The sequence below is a fragment of the Plectropomus leopardus genome, chromosome 7 (genome assembly GCF_026936395.1).
Source record: "Plectropomus leopardus strain MGB_pleo_1.0 chromosome 7, ASM2693639v1, whole genome shotgun sequence".
In the NCBI taxonomy this organism is placed as follows: Eukaryota; Metazoa; Chordata; class Actinopteri; order Perciformes; family Serranidae; genus Plectropomus; species Plectropomus leopardus.
In genome coordinates this window covers 36,590,224-36,612,507 of record NC_142182.1, presented here as the reverse complement: position 1 = coordinate 36,612,507, position 22,284 = coordinate 36,590,224, and the positions used below count along the sequence as shown (strand labels likewise).

At 41.0% G+C, this 22,284-nt stretch overlaps 2 protein-coding genes across 4 annotated transcripts in view; one reads left to right on the top strand and one right to left on the bottom strand.

Moving 5' to 3' along the window:
- Positions 1–22,284, top strand: part of ano2a (anoctamin 2a) — a 35,669-nt gene that overhangs the window by 12,870 nt on the left and 515 nt on the right. Inside the window, exons 11-28 of the mRNA XM_042496362.2 lie at positions 4,034–4,168; positions 4,265–4,425; positions 6,216–6,298; positions 6,873–6,884; positions 8,037–8,111; positions 8,316–8,372; positions 9,418–9,492; positions 9,993–10,194; positions 10,427–10,538; positions 10,631–10,688; positions 11,680–11,780; positions 11,882–12,045; positions 12,140–12,292; positions 12,584–12,636; positions 15,506–15,684; positions 15,925–16,030; positions 17,908–18,499; positions 19,599–22,281. Of these exons, the coding sequence (XP_042352296.2) occupies positions 4,034–4,168; positions 4,265–4,425; positions 6,216–6,298; positions 6,873–6,884; positions 8,037–8,111; positions 8,316–8,372; positions 9,418–9,492; positions 9,993–10,194; positions 10,427–10,538; positions 10,631–10,688; positions 11,680–11,780; positions 11,882–12,045; positions 12,140–12,292; positions 12,584–12,636; positions 15,506–15,684; positions 15,925–16,030; positions 17,908–18,499; positions 19,599–20,266 (2,986 nt within the window). The 3' untranslated portion in view covers positions 20,267–22,281. The remainder of the gene's footprint in view (positions 1–4,033; positions 4,169–4,264; positions 4,426–6,215; positions 6,299–6,872; positions 6,885–8,036; positions 8,112–8,315; positions 8,373–9,417; positions 9,493–9,992; positions 10,195–10,426; positions 10,539–10,630; positions 10,689–11,679; positions 11,781–11,881; positions 12,046–12,139; positions 12,293–12,583; positions 12,637–15,505; positions 15,685–15,924; positions 16,031–17,907; positions 18,500–19,598; positions 22,282–22,284) is intronic.
- Positions 15–4,017, bottom strand: LOC148189252 (uncharacterized). 3 transcript variants are annotated; one of them, XM_088080613.1, is made up of 3 exons: positions 3,030–4,017; positions 879–1,056; positions 15–681 (listed from the first exon to the last, which is right to left on the bottom strand). In XM_088080613.1, exons 1-3 carry the CDS (start codon positions 3,216–3,218, stop codon positions 320–322), a joined length of 729 nt encoding a protein of 242 aa, XP_087936739.1. In that variant the 5' UTR covers positions 3,219–4,017; the 3' UTR covers positions 15–319. The 3 variants fall into 3 exon arrangements, 2 of the variants coding, with proteins under 2 accessions (XP_087936739.1, XP_087936738.1); XR_015777103.1 differs by having other exon boundaries at positions 15–1,056; positions 1,566–4,017; XM_088080612.1 differs by having other exon boundaries at positions 15–1,056.

The following is a 22,284-nucleotide window of genomic DNA, read 5'->3' as shown; positions in this document are numbered from 1 at the left end:
TACTCAACAGTACAAACCAAAACAGAAGTCTAGTCTACAGCTCAAGTTTGAGGCTGCAATGTTCATCACAGCCACTAACAGCCACTAAGAGCTCGACCCAGCAATTTTACTGATGATTCTGCTCGCATAGAGACAGACCAGTGGGACTAAATATGTAAAGATTGTCCTGATGATTCTTCCAGAGAAAAGGCTATGGGCTTGTTGAAATAAAAAGTGATTACCGTAAAACTTCAAATATAAGCCCGCCTCAATTAAAAGCACAGTCCCTTTTACTAGCCCGGTGTGGCGAAACATTTTGAGAACTGAAGGCCTGTCTCAATTAGAGGCTCAGTCTGGTTGCCATGAAGTTCATTTTATAGAAGTTCTTCGGATGTATAAAATCGGGTTGTGTTACGCCACTCAGTACCAAAAAGGGAGGGGGGATTGGACCCAATAGCAAACACACTGGACAAAAAAAAATGGAAAATGAACAGTGATTTAATGGAGCGAGGTTGGGAGTGGAGTTGGGGGATGGGAGCCAGGGAGTGTGCAGGCAGGTGAGGCTGGTGTGGCTGATGGCGGAGGTGAGGTGAGGAGAAGCGTGAGCAGAGTGTAGTTGATCCGTGGTGGTTTGGATGTCAAATGGCTGAGCTTGAGCGAAGGGCTGGGTGGCGAGGCACTGGAGCTTGACAAAGGTAGGCACTGAGGAGAGCACAAAAAGAGTCCGAATGAGCACAAAAAAAATTCACAATCCAGGTCACTGGCAGACACAGGCTTAAGCAGCAACACATGAAACACAGGATGAATGTGCAGGGATGATAGCAACTTCAACTTGACATTGGTGGGGTTCACAATCTTAATTATCTCGAAGGGCCCAACAAGGCGAGGCGAGAGCTTACGTGAGTCTGTTTGTAATGGAAGGTCACGTGATGAAAGCCACACCTGGGCCAGAGAGCTATGGAGGTCCACCAGACATTTGGTTCTCTCCGCAGAACATTGGAGGGCGCCCCGAACAGTTCTCCACACTCCCCTAACCCGAAGGTGATCGGCCACCATCGGAACAGCCACTGCCTCCTCCTGGTCAGGGAATAAAGGGGGTTGGTAACCAAAACATGCCATGAATGGAGACATACCTGTGGCCGAGCAGGAGAGATAGTTGTGGGCGTATTCGATCCAGGGAAGAAAGAAGCTCCAGGAAATGGGGTGGTGAGCAGCTACACAATGCAGTGCCGCCTCCAGGTTCTGATTCACCCGTTCCGTTTGGCAGTTGGTTTCGGGGTGGTAACCAGAGGAGAGGCTGGCTGCTGCGCCCACTGACTTACAGAATGCCACACCTGGGAGGAGAACTGGGGACCTGGATCGGAGACTATGTCTACTGGCAGTCTATGGTACTTAAAAACATGTTCCACAAGTAACTTAGCAGTATCAAGAGCGGAGGGTAACTTTTGCAATGGCACATAGTGAACTGATTTAAAGAAAGGATCAACAGTAGTCAGTATTACTGTCCACAGCCACATGACACCAGGGGGGATTGGGGATGGGAAGGGGGTGGAGCAAGCCAGCAGGAGGCTGATGGGAAGCCTTACCACAAGCACAAACGGAACAGGCAGCCACAAACTCTGTGTGTTTGGCCCCAGGGTGGCAGGTGAGCTTGGAATAGTGTCCCCACTGGAGAACCTGAGAGCGAACAGTAACAGGAACAAACAAACAGTTAAGTGGTCCTCCTCCTGGGTCTGGTTGTTGCTCCTGAGCCCGTCTCACCACAGCCTCAATCTCCCAGGAGGCAGAACCCACAACGCAGGCGGTGGGGATGATAGGTTCAGCCTCACTAGAGTCAGTGGAAGGAGAGTAGAGCCAAGAGAGGGAGGAGCCAGGGCGATAGGAAAGGGTAAAGTTGAACCTGCTTAGGAACATCGACCAGCGGGCTTGCCGAGGGTTAAGACATTTGGCTGAGTGTAGGTAGGCAAGGTTCTTATGATCAGTCCAAATAATAAAGGGGAGCTCCGCACCTTCCAGCCAGTGCCTCCACTCTTGCAGCGCCAGTACCACCGCCAACAGCTCTCGATTGCCCACATCATAGTTTCTTTCTGCAGGGGATAAACGGTGAGAGAAAAAGGCACAGGGGTGAAGCTTTTGGGTACCTTGGTCTCGTTGGGAGAGAACTGCTCCAACACCAGTGTCCAAAGCATCCTTCTTCCACCACAAACTAAAGGGACGGATTAGGGTGGATCAACACAGGAGCGCTGGTTATTGGAATTTTAGGAGAGCGAAGGCGTGGTCTGCTTCCTGGTTCCAGCAAAATGGAGTTTTGGTTGAGGTGAGACAGGTGAGGGTGGCGGCAATCTTGCTGTGATCTCTGATGAATTGTCGATAGAAGTTTGCAAATCAGAGAAAGCGCTGCAATTCCTTCCGAGAGTTGGGCGTGGGTCACTCTTTGACCACCTGGATCTTGGCTGGATCGGGTTGAAGCTGGCCCTTGGCGATGATGTAACCCAAAAAACTGATGGAGGGGGAGTGGAATTCCCACTTCTAAGGTTTCACAAATAATATGTTCTCCAACAGCCTCTTCAACACCAGCCTTACATGTTGTTTATGCTCCTCCAAAGAGCGAGAAAAAAATAAAAAAATCAGGATATCATCAAGGTAGACAAAAACAAAGCAACCTAACATGCCTCTCAGCATGTTGTCCATGAGGGCCTGAAAGCTGCTTCCTGGCCCTGAACAGGATGGTCAAAAACTTTAGGAAGCCCCGCAAAAAAGTCAGAAAAAGAAAACAAAACAGGGGAACCCCTCTCCCACAAAGCGGCTGCCCATTGAGCGGCTTTACCTCTTAATAAATTAATAAATCCCAGATTGCATAAAACGTATGCAATCTGGGATTTATCAGAGGGGTAACTAGATAGTTGCTGATCAAAAACTAATAAGCACTGGAGAAGGAAACAACCACAAGAACCGAAATCCCCTGAATAATGTTCTGGTGGAGGAACAAAGGGTTCTCAGGTCGGGTCGGGTTGGGGAGCAGGAGAATTACTCTCAGGTGGGTTACTCACAGGATTGGGCACACTGGAGGCAGAAGCCTCAAAGTTGAGTTGGGCCAGTTGAGCAGTAATATGGGCAATGTGTCCGTTCAAACCTTGCAATGACTCCATAACTCCCCACAGCATGTCGTCATGACGGCCGAGAAGAACTCCCTGCCTGGAGAGGGTGTCCAGAATGGAGTCCGGGCTTGCTGGGTCCATAATTGGCCAGATTATTCTGTTACTCCACTTGGTACCAAAAAGGGGGTATTTTGACCCAATAGCAAACACACTGTACAAAAAAATGGAAAATGAACAGTGATTTAATGATATGAATGGAGGGAGGTTGGGAGTGGAGTTGGGGGATGGGAGCCAGGGAGCTGGCAGGCAGGTGAGGCTGGTGTGGCTGATGGTGGAGATGAGGCAAGGAGAGGCATGAGCAGAGAGTGGAGTTGATCTGTAGTGGTTTGGATGTCGAATGGCTGAGCTTGAGGCAAAGGGCTGGGTGGCAAGGCACGTGGAGCTTGACGAAGGTAGACACTGAGGAAAGTCGAATGAGCACAAAAAAAACACAATCCAACAATAATTTTCTCCAAAGAGACGGCCGATCTACCCCTGGTAAGGTGTGTAACAATCTGGCGCCGGTGAAGAGTGAAGCTGGAGATTTTAAGCTGCAGGGGAGGTGATTGACAATGAGGCGCAGGTGAGGAAGAGTGCACCAAGCTCCAGCACCCGGAAGCCACGCCCAGCCCCAGCAACACAGGAGGACACACACAGAGAAACCACCAAGCATACACAAAAAACAAACCACAAGCACGCACAAAGCTACAAGGCACCACAGGTTGTTGGCTACCCACTGAAAATAACATTAGCTGCTTCAATTGCTTTCAAATGTTTTTCTGTGACATTAGACTAAATTGGAATAATATGGCCTGTAGCTGGGACGTAAACCAGAGTTGGACCTGTAGCTAGTGGGGCAAAAAAAAAGGAAATCTGCAAACCCAGGCAGCGAATTGATATATTTTCTTTATTTACAGGAAGTACTTTGGAGAGCAGATTGGGTTGTATTTTGCCTGGCTGGGTGTTTATACTCAGCTCCTCATCCCTCCCTCTGTACTGGGCATCATTGTCTTCCTGTATGGCATATTCACTGTGGATGCCAATGTGCCAAGGTAGGCAAAAAAAACCCCAAACCTCTCAAACTTATGTGTGCTTATCAGAAGAACACCCTGTGTGTTTATATGATTTTCTCGCTTCTTGTTGTTCAGCCAAGAGACATGTAATGACAACCTGAACATCACCATGTGTCCGCTGTGTGATGGAGTGTGTGACTACTGGCGTCTGAGTTCGGTGTGCTCACTGGCCCAGGCGTCATACCTGTTTGACAACGGAGCCACTGTCCTCTTTGCCATTTTCATGTCTCTGTGGGGTAAATATACAAACTAACTCTTTTTCCTGATCAGATTACAGCAGGTTGAATTCAACAGACAAGCCTGAACTGACAGGCGGAGTGACAATAAGCAGATCTCCATGAAACCTCAAATTGCACAAACTGAAACTTATATGTAGACAGACATCAACATCAAGCTGCTCCGCTGCATGTAAATGTACTGTGGGACAACTTTGAGGTATTAAATGCTTTTGGGGGCCCAGGACTTGGTTTACCCCCCCACTGTAATGTGTTGCCACTGACTGTAGTTTAAGCACACATACAAATAAGGGCCTGGTAAATGGGAGGTCGGGCACTGGGTGCTACTCATGTGCCAACTCTGTGCCAACTTTCATGAGCGCAGAGGCGAGGTTGCATCTGAGATTGCCAAGCGACCATATCCAGCACCGTATCATAGCCCTCTTACCAGAAATCCTGAGAGCAGAGCTGATATACTCTCAGATGTTCTTGTGGTGTCCTCTCTTCCATATTTACCACAGACTGATATTGACAGAAGAAGGAAAAGAGTTTTGCTGGCTGTGATTGGTTATCCCTCTTCACATGGCATTTAGTGTGCAGTGCTGCATTCCAAAAGACGAACTCTGTTTATCTCAGGACGCATCTGTCACACCCTCAATAACAGGCATTCAGGAACGCTTGCGCATTCCAACAGCATCACTCCTGCTTTTCAATGTGCCATCAAGCTGTTTACATTTAAAATAAACACTGAGAGCACAGAAAACACATCATTTGTACAGACGGAGCATGGAGAGACTAAAGTGGGAGCTATTAGCAGCCATGCTATCTTCAAACATACACCAGTAAATACTGTATTGTTTATTACCCCCTGACTTTATGAATGGTCCTCTTAAACCAAATGTCATTTGCTGAACTTGAATCATAGGCCATCATATCAAAGAATAGCTTATAAAAATACTTATCTCAGTTTGTGTTGAATTTCATTCTTGTCTTGTTCATTAATTTTGTTGACTTATTATATCTAATACAACTGTAAACCTCTTTTTTTTACTTTAGAATCCTTGGAATGCTTCACAGGGGACAGTAAATTACTTACTTTGCACCCATTTTTCCTGTTTTTGAGCTTAATGTTCTGCAAGCTTTATGTTTTTTAGAAAGTCCAATCACAATTTTGATGATAATAATAATAATACATTTTATTTATAGAGTGCTTTTCACAATACTCAAGGACACTCAACAGAGACAAAACAATGTCAACTTAAGTTTGTAAAACATTCAGAATAAATACATTTTGTTCTTGTCTTGCGTTCATGAAAAAAATATGGTCTTTAATATGTTGATAATTAATTAATTGAATGTGATTTTAATATTTTAATTATATTTGATTTTTTACATTCTGTGTTTCATGTTTCTCTGGGCGTTTTGATAAATGTTTCTCGATATTTTAAGATTTCAGGATTTTACTGTTTACATACTGCACTGCTCACTTTGTGTTAGTTTGTGCTAACTTAGTGTTTTATTTATCATAATGTTGTTCTTTAATGATCACTGAGACCTAATTACTTCATTTTGTTCTTTTTGTCGATTACATGGCTGGAATGGCAATAAAAAATCCTTAAAAACTCTTTTCCAGGGAGGCCTAAGCAACTGCTTATATCACTTTATGGGCAGGGTCACCTCATTAGTGCTTCTTTTTACTCAATCACTTAAATGTTATCAGATGTTTTATGATTTTCTTCAAAAATGTTTTTTATTTTTAAGCCAGTGATTTTCGGAATATGAAAATATTTCCTCTGTGTATCTTCCTGTAGCTGCCTGTTTCCTTGAGCACTGGAAGAGGCGACAGATGTGTCTGAAACATATGTGGGACCTGACAAGCTTGGAGGATGAGGAGGTACAAATAAAGATTTGAGAATACTGAACACACATACAGAACATCATATTATAACAGGCATAGTCAGAGCTGCCTTTACTGCTCTGTCAGTAGCAGTACAAGGTCTCTGTGTCTCTTTTTTTAGCTTTCTGTTGTCCTAACTCCAGCTTGTTAAAGTGCAAAGTCAGTTAGGGTGTGAGTGTTAACCTGGTGGCCCGAGTCAGTCATGTAAACAGTTGTGGTTTGCCTCACAGATAATCATTTGTGTCAGACCGCTTCCCTCCACACACACACACACACACACACACACACACACACACACACACACACACACACACACACACACACACACACACACACACACACACACACACACACACATATAAAGGTGGCCTCCAATGCATTAACGTGACCCTTTACCCTGGGAAGGGCTGTAATGGGATTGGTCTGTTCTTAAAGCAGTGCACTTGCTGATGACACAGCAGCAGGGTCACACCACACTGTAAACACTCTTAACACCTAACACCTAACACCACTCTTTCTCTGTGCTTTTTATCTACTTTTGTGTCTGTCTTTCTGTCTCTGCTGCCTGAAGGAGCGAGGCCAGGTGAGCAAGTTTCTGTACCCATTAAATGTGCCCAATATCTGATTTAAAAGCTGTATTATTTATCTCTTTTATTTTAAAAATTATTATATGTATTAGCTAATTACTGGAATGAGATTTGCAGGGTTTTTCTCTGCACTTTGTTTTTTAGAAGTATATTCTGGGCTGTCCATGAGAAGACCCTGTTTACTCTTAACTGTGGTGAATTGTGTCCTCTATTAAGAAAACCATGAACAACAACTTTTTTATATTTTTGGGAAAGAAAATCCAATAAAGATCAGTAAATATTTTTGAGTCAAAGTGAAAAAACTGTTCTGGCATCGGTCAACACACCTTAAACCCGGTTTACACTGCGCCATTTTGGGCTGTCCCACACGAAAGATGACCAGCGTGAAAGAAACCTGGTGATGTCTTTGGTCGTGGCCCTAAAACGGTGGTCCAACGTTGCACAGTGAGAGAGATTCGAAGATGGCCGTTGTCGTGGTAATGTGATCAAAGACAGCCTGGGATAAAATTGTGACAGTGTCAGAAATTTGGGATGATAATCTCACCCTGTGACTGCTGCTATGACCTACGTCTACTAACCAACCAACAGAAATGCAGCATGAAATGACTCACTGATCATCGCCACACTGCTAAATGCTAAATGCTAGTAGATGCTAATACAAACTTTGAGCTCTCGTTGCAAAATTTGCTTGCCAAGTTGGCCTCTTTTGCCAGCCATTACCACATCTTTATTCTCATCCTCTTCTAACTTTATTGACACACATAAATGCCAATATAGCGAGGACTCGATTTATTTGTTTACATTTCGCTCTTACTTGCATGCGTGCGTGCATGTCTGTGAGTGTTTAGGACTTGTGATGAGCAGGTGGCCCCTTGTATGGTAGCCTCGGCCAACAGTGTAGAAATGTGTGTGTGCATGGGTGAATGGTGTTGTAAAGCTGTTCCTAAGACTATAAAATACTATGAAAATGCAGACCAGCTATCCGTTTTTAAATTGTAAATAGCTCAAACAAGTCAAGTCAATTTTATTTAAAAAGCCCATTTTCACATATCGTAATCTGAGTTTGATATAAGGATTTTTCTCTTCACACATGTGATCCCTGACTTTGTTGTCCCATGTGTTTTAACATGTTTATGTGTGTGCTGCAGGAGGAGATGAGGCCTGAGTATGAAGAAGTTCTACAGGAGAAAAAAGCGAAGATGAAAGCAAACGCTAAGAACAAGGTGTTGTATCTAAGCCTGGATTTGCACTACAAGTCTTAATGCCCAGTTTCAGTTTGTTGCCTATATCTGAATTTTTTTACATCTACTCTTAAAACCTGTTTAATCTTAATTGGGTCACTTGAACCCTGTAGTGTAAATTCTGCCTTTAAGAAACTGCTTAAAGTGAAAACTTTTTACTGACAAATGTTTTTAACTGTGTTGCAGTTGAATCAAGCCGAGGATGGTGTGGATGGAGAAACAGACCAGATGCTGGCCTCACAGGTATCACCACTGCTCTGTGTGATCGAACATTATGTGGACAGAGTTGCTCCAGAGAGAGGGTGGGGCTGATGACACTAAAGTGATTCACACTTGCTTCATAGCGGATGCTAACACACAGCTCAGCTTTTAAGTTACATTAAACTCAGTAAAGGTGAAGGAATCTGTCTACAAAAGCAAATCTTAGAGCCCGTCTTAAGTTTTTCGTCTCCAGGAAAGTTATTATGGAGCAGCTCTGCCTGTATGAGTTTATGTCAGTGCACAGAAAGGAAACCCCCCTCACCTCCAGTGGTTGGTTGAGTCCAAAGCTGCTTACCTGCCTGAGATTAGCCCAGATTACTGATGGAGAGAAGAAAGGGAGGAGGGAGAGGAGGAAGGGGAGGGGATTTCTGTCCTTTCAGATGGCAAAACATCCACCTGCCAGATAGAAAACATAACGTGTGTCTGCAGAAAATGAGCTCAGCATTACTGCACATCACATACTGTTTGTGATAGATACTGCACATGCATTAACTCTTTGAAACCTGGAGCGAGATCGCTTTTCCTGTGCTGCTTTCACAAGTTATTTAAGCCTTTGAATCCTGAGCAAATTGATGCAATTTCTTTCAAAAACATTGGGAAAAAAAGCAATGAGCAACTTGGCAAGAAATGTTCCAGAAATTGCAATTAGTAGGAATTAGTAGATTTAGGAAAATATTTATTTTAAAATCATTAGGGAAAAGAAAAAAAGCTTATAATTTATAATTATCATTTATTGCATATCATATATTTACATATCTAAAATTGTGTTAAAGAATTATTAAATTTTTTTAACCCTTTTCCCAGGTCATTTATTTCTTTTAAACTAAATTTCAAGTAATTTTATTGTACTTTTTACTAATTTCTTGCTAATTTTCACGTCATTTCTTTTTCGCAGCTCATTGCCTTCTTCCTATGTTTTGAAAAGAAATCAAGCCAATTTGCTTGGGTTTGAAAGGGTTAAAGCAAATACCAATGAGTGTGTGCATGCATCTGAATACTAAAGTAAAATGCATATTCTTCTTGACAGCGAGAGCCAGAGTCCCTGGACATTGAGGATCACCTGTCAGGTTATCTCATCAATATGGCCACCTTACTGCTACTGGTAATACGTCTATACTCCCAATATTTTATGATCATTGTCATTTTTATTAGGCATTTCACAGAAATTTGCAGGCATAATGTTCATGGTATTTGTGAATTTTTTACATATTTTCCTCAGTGTTTCCCACTTTATATCCATTAATTTGTCAGTGATCTTGTGTCAACAGTAGGGAGCCTAAATCAGTACCAGCAGCGCTTGATATTGTGCAGATCGATTCACTTTATTCCAGACATCAGAGACCATACTAAATAAATATAAAATAACAGAAAGACAGTAATAAAAAAGAGAGAAGAAATCAATAGATAAGAGGAACAAAAAGATAAAAATAGATATTTATATATACCAGATATTAAAAACACACTGTTATTATAAAGCATTGTCATGAAAGAAATCAAATATTTCTCAACAGTCTTGTCAATTAACTTTAATGTTGTGTGTATGTGTGTGTGTGTGTGTGTGTGTGTGTGTGTGTGTGTGTGTGTGTGTGTGTGTGTGTTCAGATCTTTGTAACATTCTCAGCAGTGGTCGGGGTGGCTGTTTATCGCATTTGCATGTTAAGTGTGTGGTCCATGAACCCTGACCCTGAAGCCAAGGCCAGCGTGAGGATGACCGTCACCACCACAGGGATCATCCTCAACATGATGGTGGTGCTGGTGTTGGAGGAGGTCTATGGAGCGATCGCTGTGTGGCTGACTGAACTGGGTAATGAAATTAATGCTATTACAAAGTAAAGCATTAAACAGGGAAGCCATATGACTCACAATAGTTTAGTGCTGCTTTGTTTGAGCTGAACAAATGAACATTTTGGTGGAATAAGAAGTCAAAATATTTTGACACGAAAGGCCATGAGATTGATTCAGGAAGCTAGGGTTTGGAAGTTATCAGTCAGTGTGCTTGACATCACATGTTCACATTTGTTTCTCCGTTCCAATAGAACTTCCTAAGACAAAAGAAGAGTTTGAGGAGAAACTGATCTTTAAGTCTTTCTTCCTCAAGTCCATGAACGCCTTTGCACCTATTTTCTATGTGGCCTTCTTCAAGGGCAGGTGTGTGTCTCTTCTAAAACCTAACTTCTCTCACTTCACCACATTCTTTTCATTGACTCCTCATTCTGTGATTTTCTCCTCTCCACGTACAGGTTTGTTGGGCGGCCTGGCGATTATGTTTATGTCTTTGGAGACTATCGCATGGAAGAGGTAGATTCCGTTACACCTTTTACTGCTTATTGTCAATGTGTCTGTATATATGTACCAGAGCTTGTACAGCTTACAGCAAGTTAGATTTAAGACTATTTTAGAACTTTTACTTGGGCTGTCAGTGGTAATGTGTTAATTGCAATGCAATTAAGCTCTTTAAAGAATGTGTTAATTAAAGAAAAAAAAATGTTGTGTTAGTAACTGGCGGACATTCAGAGAGGCAGTACCGATCTGAGTTTTAAAGTTAGAGCCATGATACTGGTATCAATTGAAACTAGAAGACCTGAGGTACCAACCATGCCATGCTAGCTTCTCAGGAAGGTGGGAAAAATAATGTTCCAAAATTAGGCTACAATTTTGGCAACGGAGGAATGACATGGAAATTTCATGGGGGTCTCGTGACCTCTGAACTCCAGATATCTGAATGAAAATGGGTTCTGTGGGTACCCATGAGTCTCCACTGTACAGACATGCTTACTTCATGCTAGTCCCATGCAGTTTTTTTGCCGTTGTTTGACAATTTGGTAAGAATTGTTTCACCTTGCCACTATGGACTTCAAAAGAGTTTTGAAATGCAAAAAAATCGAGCTAAAATAGGCAATTTAATAACTGAAAAATTAATGGTTTGACAGCTCTACTTTTCACATTAAATGTTAAAAAAATATTGACCACTTTCTAGGTGTGACAGAGACGAGGGTAGAATGGAACTGGGAAATTGCTAATGTTTTTGGCCGGGGTTTCTTATGCAGTTTTGTGCTTCCTAATATGCATTGCATTAAATTGAAAAACTTTTTTTTAACCCTTTATTCACCCTTTAGTGCATACATATAATCAAATACAAGGTCAACAGCGTGACAATGTTAGATTGGATATTGGATGAAAGTAAGAAAGCTTAAAAGCTTTTTTGCTTAAAATACATTGAGCCTTGTATGCATTGCCTTGTATCAATTCCAGCTAAAGTCAAATATTGACTTAACATTTTTCTCCACAGTGTGCTCCACCAGGCTGCCTCATCGAGTTGTGTATCCAGCTCAGCATGATCATGCTCGGAAAGCAGCTCATTCAAAACAACGTGTTTGAGGTTCTCATACCGTAAGTATAGAAATATCAATGTTTTTTAACGGCTACTTACATACAAATTTCCAGTCAATGCTATCTTTGCTCTGACTCTATTCCCTGCTTTTTCTTTGCAGTAAGCTGAAAAAGATGTACAGAACACTACAGGAAGAGAAAGGAAAGAAAAGAGCAGCAGAAAACGAGGAGAGTGAAGCAGAGGAGAGGAGAACAAAGCAACAGTTTGACAAAGATTACGCCCTTGAACCCTTCGAAGGCGTGAGCCCAGAGTACATGGAAATGAGTGAGTCACACTTTTATTCACTGAGTTGCTGACTACTGCAATTACACAACAGAATTCTTGAACCACATGTGTGTATGTGTGTTTATATTTGCAGTAATCCAGTATGGCTTTGTTTCACTGTTCGTGGCGTCCTTCCCGCTGGCTCCAGCCTTTGCTCTGCTCAACAATGTCATTGAGATCCGCCTCGATGCTGCAAAATTTGTCACAGAGATCCGACGGCCCGACGCAGTGAGACATAAAGACATAGGTACAGATAACACATGAGAGCACAGCGCACTCTGTCAGTCTCTGTGTGAATGTGAAACAAGTTTTCCTGGGATTTTTAATCACTTTCTTTTCCTTTACTCCACTCTGCCCCTCCATTTTTGTCTCTTTGTCTTCATGTCCGTATGCCTGTCACTTTCCTTTACACAAATACTCACACCATATACACACACACACACACACACACACACACACACACACACACACACACATACACTTACACATGCACTTCCCTTTCCGTCTTTGTCTCTTTGCATGCACGTGCTATCTCCAGGGATTTGGTACAACATTCTTTGTGGAATCAGCAAGTTCTCTGTCATTACCAATGTAAGTGTGTGTGAGTCTGTTTGTCTACTGTGCCCATTTGACCTCTAGCATAAAATGTCTTTCCATATTAAAGTGATGTGCATAACAATTACTTTATGTTTTAAATACTATGAGTTTGGTGTTACATATGAAAAGTTTTTCTTTTGTAATATCTTTATGACATCCATAGAAATAAAAGAAGAGTACAACGGACATGAAAGTGTTTGCTGTGGCCATTTAACTAGCTCAAAAGCAAATGGAGATTGTAAGTTGTTATGTCACACTCAATAATTCGAGAACTCTGTTTTGGCCTTCTGTATAGAAATATGGAGCAATCAAATACAGCAGTCCCCAGTTCCTCTCTGGTAACAAAGCTATGAACACAGTGCCCAAAAGACCCTCTCCATGCTGTGTACTATTCCACTGCTCATTTGGTCATCACTGTTGGCTAGGACCCGTTTGCAAACACACAGACTGACAATGGACAAGCAACAGAGTTTTAATGATAATGTGAATGGTGAGGTAGGGAGTGGAGTTGGGGGATGGGAGCCGGGGAGCGTGAAGGCAGAGGAAGCAGGAAGCACTGGAGCTCTTGAGGGCTGGAGCACTTGAGACATAGCTCAGAGAAAATGGCCGATCTACCACTGGTGAGGTGGGAAATAATCTGGTGCCGGTGAGTGAAGTGGGAGCTTTTATGCTGCAGGGGAGGTGATTGAAGATGAGGCGCAGGTGAGGAAGTGTGCACAGAGCTCCAGCACCCTGAAGTCTCTACCATCCCCTGCAACACAGGAGGACAAAAAGAGAAACCCCCAAGCATGCACAAAAAACAAAAACCACAAGCACCACTCAAAACCGCAAGGCGCATGTGTGAGTTTGCAACTCGCTGCAAGTCAGTGTATCTGGAAGGTAGCCCACTACAGCATTAACAGTTTTTTTGCAGTTGCAATGTCACATATAAAAATAGTTGCCACTCTGGCGATGCTCCTATGTTGATTTTAATGGCAATGTCCATTCTACTCTCATTCTATTTCTGTAATGTGAACTGGAATTTTTTTTCCACTTCATTTACACCAGTTTTACACCAAGTTTTTATCTTTTGGTTTTCATTGCAACACAGTTACTTTTGACAGAGCCAGTGGATCCACTTCTTGTGTTCAAGGAGCCCTGTGGACTTTTTCTTTAAACAAACAAAATTATATTTACATTTACCGTTTTTCAACAATACTAGCCTCATGCAGCTGCATTCTCTTAAATTTCTCTCTCATATTTTCTCTTAGTTTTAATTAATTTTTAAGATAAAAAAAATAAGAGAAGTCAACTCTAGATGCAGCAAATGTTCTTAACCATCCAAATCTGCTCTGACCAGGTGTGCTCAGTAATGAATCCTACTAATCATAAGTCACCTGTTAGCACAGTTAATGCCACCTAAACACTATATAAGGGCAGGCTGATGTGTGCATGAACAAGACTGGAGACATGACACCAAAAAAGTTTGTAAGAAAAAGAACTTCTGCTGCAATGAAACTGACGTAGGCCTACTGATAAATACACTTCAACAAAGTACATGTGATTTTAGGGAAATGTATTGAAGCATTAAAATTAAAAGTACACATGCACAAAGGTTTAAATACATTTCATAAGTCAAAATAATTAAAATAAAAAGTAAAAGCAGCAAGTCCTCATACAAACAGTATATATGAGAAGCTGGAAAAATAACACACAATTAAAACAATAGTTGTCAATTCATTTTCTAATTAATCAACAAATTGTTTCAGCTGCATTTGTACACTTTCATATGGATTGTGCACAAAAATCTTTGTAAAGTAGTTATCAGATTATAGTGGAATAAAAAGTATAATATTTCCCTCTGAAGTGTAATGGAGTGAAAGTTGAAATTGGTATGAGATTAAAATACTCCAGCAACGTAAAGGTTCTCACATTTGTATTCCAGTACAGTATTTGAGTATATTTACTTAGTTACATTCAACTCTGGTCAGCAGACGGATGCAAAGTAATTGAAATTACAGTATTTGGGATCAGTGGACCAAGTATAGTATATTTCTTTGGCCCCGAAATATAATAATGCTGTCATCACAATTACTCTAAAAAATTAACTACATTTGATTAAATTATAGTGATGCATTTTTTTAAATATTCCTCAAATAAAAAACTTTTTTTTTTCGATGTGCTGGGCAACAGTCTGTGGTCTGTGAAAATAAGAGCAAAGATTAAAAATCCCAAACATCAGTGGGTACTAATAAAATAAGAACAAATTGTGGATACAAGCAAAAATGACTTTGTTTGTATATAGTTTCTTGCATGAGGCCCATTATGTGTATCACTGAGGTCTAGCAAATGTGTTGAGTGCATTTCTTTCTTAACTAAACCTTGCAAAGCAGTTTTCTTTTTTTTCTTTTTTCAATGATTTGTGTGAACGAAGTTACCATCATGTAGCTAGCTGGCAGTCTTCTTTCCGTTGCCAAATTACTACGCTTCTATACTCATTACCGTCACCAACTGTCAAATAGGTAGCAGAAAACTGGTGGCAGGAAAGTGTATGGCAACACAAAACTGGGAATATTTGTAAAACCATCGCTCTATAGCGCTACTGGGGTCAGAAATCTCCCAGGGTACCTTTAAGTCAGAGTATACTTCTGTGTTTCTGGATAGAGTGTTTTGTAGATGAGACAGTGAGCTGTTTCCTGCTGTGAAAATCAGATTCTTTTTGTTTGATCTTTCAAATCACAAAAAATATTAAAAATGTATTCAGTTTTTAAAAGTAGCTTGAAGAAAGATTTAGCATCTACAGTTAAATATGGATGTGATAGCAGTAACTGGTATATGATAATGTATATACAGTATTGTCATTTTCACTCTCTTGTCTTCTCAGGCATTTGTCATCTCCTTCACGTCTGAGTTTGTGCCACGAATGGTTTACCAGTACATGTACAGCGTGAACGGCACCATGAGTGGTTACACAGAGCACTCACTGTCCTACTTTAATGTCAGCAACTTCCCAGCAAGCAGTGCGCCCACCTCAACCCTCATCACCGGAGTCTCTATGTGCAGGTCAGAGTCTCTCACTTAACCTTGACCTACCTGGATTTTCCTTTAAATCCTTGAGCCCAACAGCTTAACTCTTGCTTTACCTAAATCCCAAACTTGACAAGAGTTTTCCTGGAACAGCAAAATGTGGTGTTTATAGCAGGGATTTTACTGAGACAAATCTCTCCTAAGAATTACTAGGTTTTTCATTCATGTTGTTGTAGGCTCCTATTTGCTAATACTTTTCTTGTCTTTGTTTTCCAGGTACAAGGACTACAGAGACCCTCCGTGGGCCCCTGATGCCTACACCTTCTCCAAACAGTACTGGTCTGTCCTGGCTGCAAAATTGGCCTTTGTAATATTCTTTCAGGTATGAAAATAATGTTCTTATTGTTCCTATGATGCCCATGTCTATAAATACATTATAAACATATTGATAATGTGTTATAATTTGCCTATAGCACTATGAATTATAGCTATAAGCTAACATAAATATTCTTAACACTTAATGATAATAATTATAACACATTAAACAACATTTTATAATGACTTAAAAGGTCATGTAAAATGTTTGATCATTGCTGTTGACTAACTGACTTTTTGCGAGGTTCATATTATATTATAATTCTTATAGTTTGAATGCATTATAATCATTTTATAATGCATTCTAATCACTGTTACAGTTGGTATTAGGTGTGAAAACTTGAATTACTGCCATACAGAGTTTGTCCAGACTCATAAGCAGCCATGATAGCTGATAATGTTTCAAATATGGATGTTACTACAAAGAAGCTACATATTATAAACATGAATGCATCACACAGCAAAGAAGATCTCTAATATCAGCACAGTTTCAAGGCTGGCACCCAAGATTAGTGTCACCAGTTCAGCATCTGACCAAAGTCTCCCCTTCTGCTGGCCAGAAAAGTGTTTTTGCAGAATATTTGGATGTCACAATGAGTCTGACCTTTACCTCTTGGATATAAAATGTCACCACTTCATCATTTTAGTCTATTTGTGAGAAATGTTGAAAAAAATTCTCTCAAGGCCTTCTTTAAATGTCACATTCATGAGAATGGGATATAAAGATGGTGGGAAAAACCCCAAAACATAATGCCTCAGCCATATCTTTCACTGGTGCTGAGGCATAAAAACATTAAATCTATGCAAAAGTCTTTAAAGACTCACTTTTGTTTAACCTGTCATAACAGAAAATTGAGAACTATAATTTGACATAAGCTTTTGATGATGAACTAAATAACTGACGTTTTCATGTCACTTATGTAATGTTCATCATTATGAATATTTATGATATTATAACTATAATTATAAAGTGCTATTAGCAGAATCTAATGCATTGTGTTTATAAAATATAGAAATGAGCATTATAAAGAGTGTTAACAAAACATTTCTTCCTCACGTCATTAGCATTTTGTACCCAGTAGACGTGTTTTTGAATGTGTGTAGTTTAGGCACCCTTAAGTCTCTTTATCCAAAATTTTCACTCATTGTTCTTTATTGCTGGCAAATTCTGATACACCCACTATATCTGAATCTGATTATTTCCTTTTCACACATATAAAATCTGTATATCTCACTGTTTGGAGCTCACTGGGATGGTGTTTATTTAAGGTAACCTGGGGCTGAGGATTGTTATGGCGCTAGACTGAAGCCTGCCATGACTTAATTAGTATATCTGATCGGCTTAATAAGGTCAATATCACCCAGATACACATCCAGTGGAGAGGTCCATCAGATCCTCAGGATGGTTGACCCTCTTCCGCTGCTAATTTAACCTATTAAACCCAGAAATATTTATCCTATAAGGGGCAGAGTTGGCAAAGGTACTTTGGTTATTCAGCTGTCTGCTGGGGATGGTAACTGCTAAAACTTACATTGACACCTTTTGGTAAGTGGGGATAGATAACAAAAGCTTCTGAATAAAACAAAAGTGCTTAAGTCTTTCTGTTTTGGTTGCGCAAATGGTTGATGGCTTTCTTTGTCTCTAAGCTTTTATTTTCCCAGGAGAATCTGCCTAGACAGCATTGAATGGTGACAGCAAGGCTTGTAGGGAACCAGTCTAAACAGCCACTGTGTCATAATCCCACTATCAATTACATTATGCAATCAAAATTTACTCCATAGTGATCATTTAAGGGGAAAAAACCTTCCGCTTCAAGAAAACAGTGCTCTTTCAATGTAATTATACATTGCAAGTAAAGCATTTCCTTGTCTTTTCCCCGGCAGAACCTTGCCATGTTCCTCAGCATGTTGGTGGCCTGGATGATCCCAGACGTACCGCGATCTCTGCGGGAACAGCTGAAGAAAGAGAACATGATGCTGATGGAGTTTCTGCTCAATCATGACCAAGAAGCACGTGCCAAATCTCCCCCTCCAAAACGCTCCACCCCCTGCTTCCCAGCCAACATAGACATTGTGGTGGAGGCACCACAGGAAGAACTGGAGGAGCAGCAAGTGGAGGAGAAGGTGGAGGAGGAGGAGGAAAAGGTTGAGATCAATCTGGATGAACTCAGAAGGAGCAGTGACAGTGATCCAGAGACTGGGAAGCCATCTGAGGAAGATGAAGAAAATAGACAGGAGGAGCGAGGAAGGGATGAAGAAGAAGAAGAGGGTGGAGAGGTAAAATGGGGAGATGAGGAAAAAGTTACAGAAGTGAATGAAGAGGATGGAAAAGGGGAGAATGATCCAGAAGAAAAAAAAGAAAACATAGAAGTCCAACAAATAAAAGAAGAAGAAAAGGAAACTGAAGAGAAGGCAGTTGAGAAAGAGGATTGCACTGTTGATTTAGACGCCTTGATGAGCGAGCTGGGCATATTAGGTGAGATGAGAAAACTCAGTGTATCTGTTGCTTACATTCATTTGTTTTTACCTTTTGATCTTTAATTTGCACTAAATGTTTTATCATGTGTCATCTTAAGGGATGTCCCAATCCAATCTCAAAGATCAGGGCCGATAAAGGCATTTTCTGATTAATCAACATCAGCTAAATTGAGCTTTTAGAGCCTGATCTGATCCTTTATTTCATGTCAGCTGTCACAAAGATGTTTTTACTTTAATGCACAGCAACATGGAGTGCAGCCTTCATCAGCTCTCCACTGTCTGTCTCTCCACTCTGAGGAGCTCCCGTGTATCAGAGCAGGGCCTGAGCCCCGCCCTTTGCAAAACACCACACACTATAAACTAAAAAGCAGTATCAAACTGTTTATTTATGTTATTTAATGGAATTATGATCACTTGTTTTATTTCAACTCAATGTGAGAGTCTCATGTTATGCTTTCAACTATAGTGCTCGGTGTTTCTCTGCCCTGCTCGGGGTAGAGACAGACAGCGGTGCAGAGCTTACGCCAACCACACTCATCACACCACTACAAGCACAACAAAAGCCCCGCCAGCAAAAAGCCAACATGGCTAATTTATTTATGAAGTGTAATCCGTGCAAAAGATGTGAGGATGAAGAAAACAAAATACAATTCATTCAGATAACTCAGACACAGGCTGCACTGAAGAAACAAACACTAGAGAATACTCTCTTAAAGGGACAGATACATTTAATTGAGACAGTGACAAGATTAGAGAGGTGTGTGCGATTTAATAATTTATTTTGTAACAAATAAATAAATAATAATAGTAGCAGAAAAATAAAAAGAAATAAAAAAGCAGTAAGAAATAAAAAAACATCAACCTTGGATGCTGGTATTTCTTTAATAACGTTAAAGATGCCTTTGTAAAGTGTGCACTGTGAAGCACTGTTATCTGGGAAAATAGAAAAATCGGACTGGAACTTGGTACCTGCAGTTACTTAATATTAACCCTTTGAAACCTGAACAAATTACATGCATACATACCTAGTTATCTTCCTTGCAAAGTATTTTTGTGTGTCAAACTTGTGATTAATTTGTATATTTCTTGTCACATAGATGAAGGACCCTCATCCAGCAAAGCCAGTGATGCAGAGCTGACCCGCTCTGAGTCCGAACAGAAATATCACAAAGACCAGAAGCCTCCTTCACAGCCATCCTCTCATAGAGGCTCCTCCCAGAGTCTGAAGAGCTCCAGGGCAGATATTACAACACCAGATATTGACACTAGGCTCCTCTCACTAATTGCACCTCCTCCCAGACAGCCAGGCTCAAGGGCAAAAGCCCGCTGCTCCACCCTGCCTTCCCGCCACAGAGGGGCTGAGGCGTGTTACAGCCTGCCTCGGCCTAGCCACTCCACCAGCCTCACCAGGTTCCAGCAGGCAGCCATGCTTACACCCCTGGTTCCCCTTGGCCCTTCACTATCAGCCTCATCCAACCCATCCCCCCCCACACACACACCTGTGTCTCCATCCCCTCCTCACCCCACTCCGTCTCCATCAGCCCAGCAGCCCAAAGCCCCCAGTGAACTGTTTGCACTGAAAGGCCCTCCACCTCAACTGCCGCGCTCCAGGGGCAAAGCCCGGTGCTCCACCCTGCCTCCACGACAGAGAGTCCCCGGTCCCGAGGAGCACTGCACCAAGGCAAGCCACTCGACCAGCTTCACAAAGCTGGGGGACCGCATCCCACCCTCCCCCAGTGAACTAAAGCGCAACACGCTTGTTTGAGGAGACAGCAAGGCAAGGAAAGGGTACAGAGGGTGGCAGAGGGAGGGGGAGGACTAGCCAGATTAGCCTCTTCCATCTGTGCCTGGGGCCTCACCTCCTCCGTCTGTCCTCCCTGTCTGCATAGTTAATACCTGGGGTCTGACCAGAGACCATCCAGATCAATGAACATCCTTTTTTATCTAATCTTCATGGAGATGTTTATACCACTCATGTTTATTTAAGGCTGATCCTCACAAGGGGAGCTCTGGACAATTCAGAGAAAGACTGCTCAGAAACTCCCCCCACCATGCCTGCAAACAACACCACTGGAACTTTAACTCTTTCAATTCCTGTTTTTTTGTTTGTTTGTTTGTTTGTTTGTTTGTTTGTTTGTTTGTTTGTTTATTTTTGTTGGTTGATTTTCACAGCTCAATAGCCACTCTGTTATTTTCAGTCCTACACATGCACCAGATGAGAGAGCAACAGCAAGTATCAATATATACAGCTAGTATCAACATAGTATCAACAGCTTGTAGATTTACTATATATTTTTAGAGGGTTTTGATATATAAAAAAAATGTAAAATTATAATAAAAGAAGGACATATTTTTGATATGTGTTTTTCCTTCTTAATTCTCAGGGGTTTATGTTTTAGTCTTGCCACAAGGGCTTTCAGTACTTACAGCAAAGGGGGAAATTGTTTAATTTCTTGCAGTTTGTGTGAATAAATTACCCATATTCAGTGTATGTAAGAGGTAAAAAAGAAAAAAAAAAACACTTATTTTTGGAGATGGAAAGTTAAAAAAGGTTATTATCACCTGACAAACAACAACATGATCAACAGTGGTGTAACTTAACAGCACATTTACTTAAGTACTGCACTTGAGTTCAATTTTAGGTACTTGTACTGAACTGAGTATTTTTCTATTTTCTATTGCTTTTTACTTTTATTTCATTTTGGAAGCCAATATTTTGCACTTCACTAATTGTGCCCGACAGCCACATTCATTTTGTAGATCCAGAATATTAATATAAAATAGAAATTAACCAATAAATTATATAATTATATTATGGATAAAGCTACTGAGCAGTACATAAGGTATCAGAAAATAAGCTCCACCTTTACAAACATTAGTAATTCTTGAATGCATCACTATTTATTATCCAGTAATGGAACATGCATTCTTCTGAAATTCTGTATGTAGAATACTTTTACTTTTGGTACTTTATATTGATGCTAATACTTTTGTAGTTTTTCTTAAATGATATAAATGATATTTTGAATGCAGGACTTTGTAACAGAATAGTTCCTTAATGTTGTATTGCACTTCTACTTCAGTGTGAGATGTGGGTACTTGTTCCACCACTGATGTCAACAGTAAATCCTAAATGGGATATGAGAGTATCGACAGTGATAGGTTCACTGTGTTGTCTCTGTTGCCCCCTGCTGGTGTGTGCTGAAACACAGAGATAATTCCATGTGCAGTCTTTTAATATGGATGCTCTGTGATGTGTTGCCTTATTTATGTATCCCGTTGAAATCTGACTGAAATCTCTTTTTTTAACTTTTCCTGCCAAAGCATTTAAAATATTATAAATTGCTGTATTTTACTGCATAGGAATTGAGCAGGGAGAGCCATTTATTGTAGCCAAGGTCAGTTGATTTTTATTGATATGTTTACTATACCTCCAGGCAGCTGTTTGTGCAGAGTGATATTTCACTCCCTGCCTTTGTGTGTGAAAGTTCCCTTTTTCTCCTCTAACCATAACCTGCACTGGCTCCTCCCCCCTGTCCCACCACTGAATGGGCCCTTTGTGGGGGCTTCCCAGCATTCCAAGGGAATTCTTGCAGGTGAGGGTACGCAAACTATCCCACACTCAAAATGACTGCAGTAGCTTAACATTTACAACTGAATATAAGAAAAAAAAATGCTTCAGGTGACCTAACATTAAATTAAAGGACCTGCTGCAACCTCAAGGGTGTGATCAGCAGAGCAGACAGAGTGGGAGGGAAGGATCTCTTTGTTTCTATCCAGGTG

Coding starts and splice junctions, on each gene's coding strand:
- LOC148189252 (XM_088080612.1), bottom strand. CDS start 3,218: ATGGACCCAGCAAGCCCGGACTCCATTCTGGACACCCTCTCCAGGCAG. Junction 1,057..3,029: donor CCTCCAGTGTGCCCAATCCT/GTGAGTAACCCA, acceptor TTCCCTGACCAG/GAGGAGGCAGTGGCTGTTCC.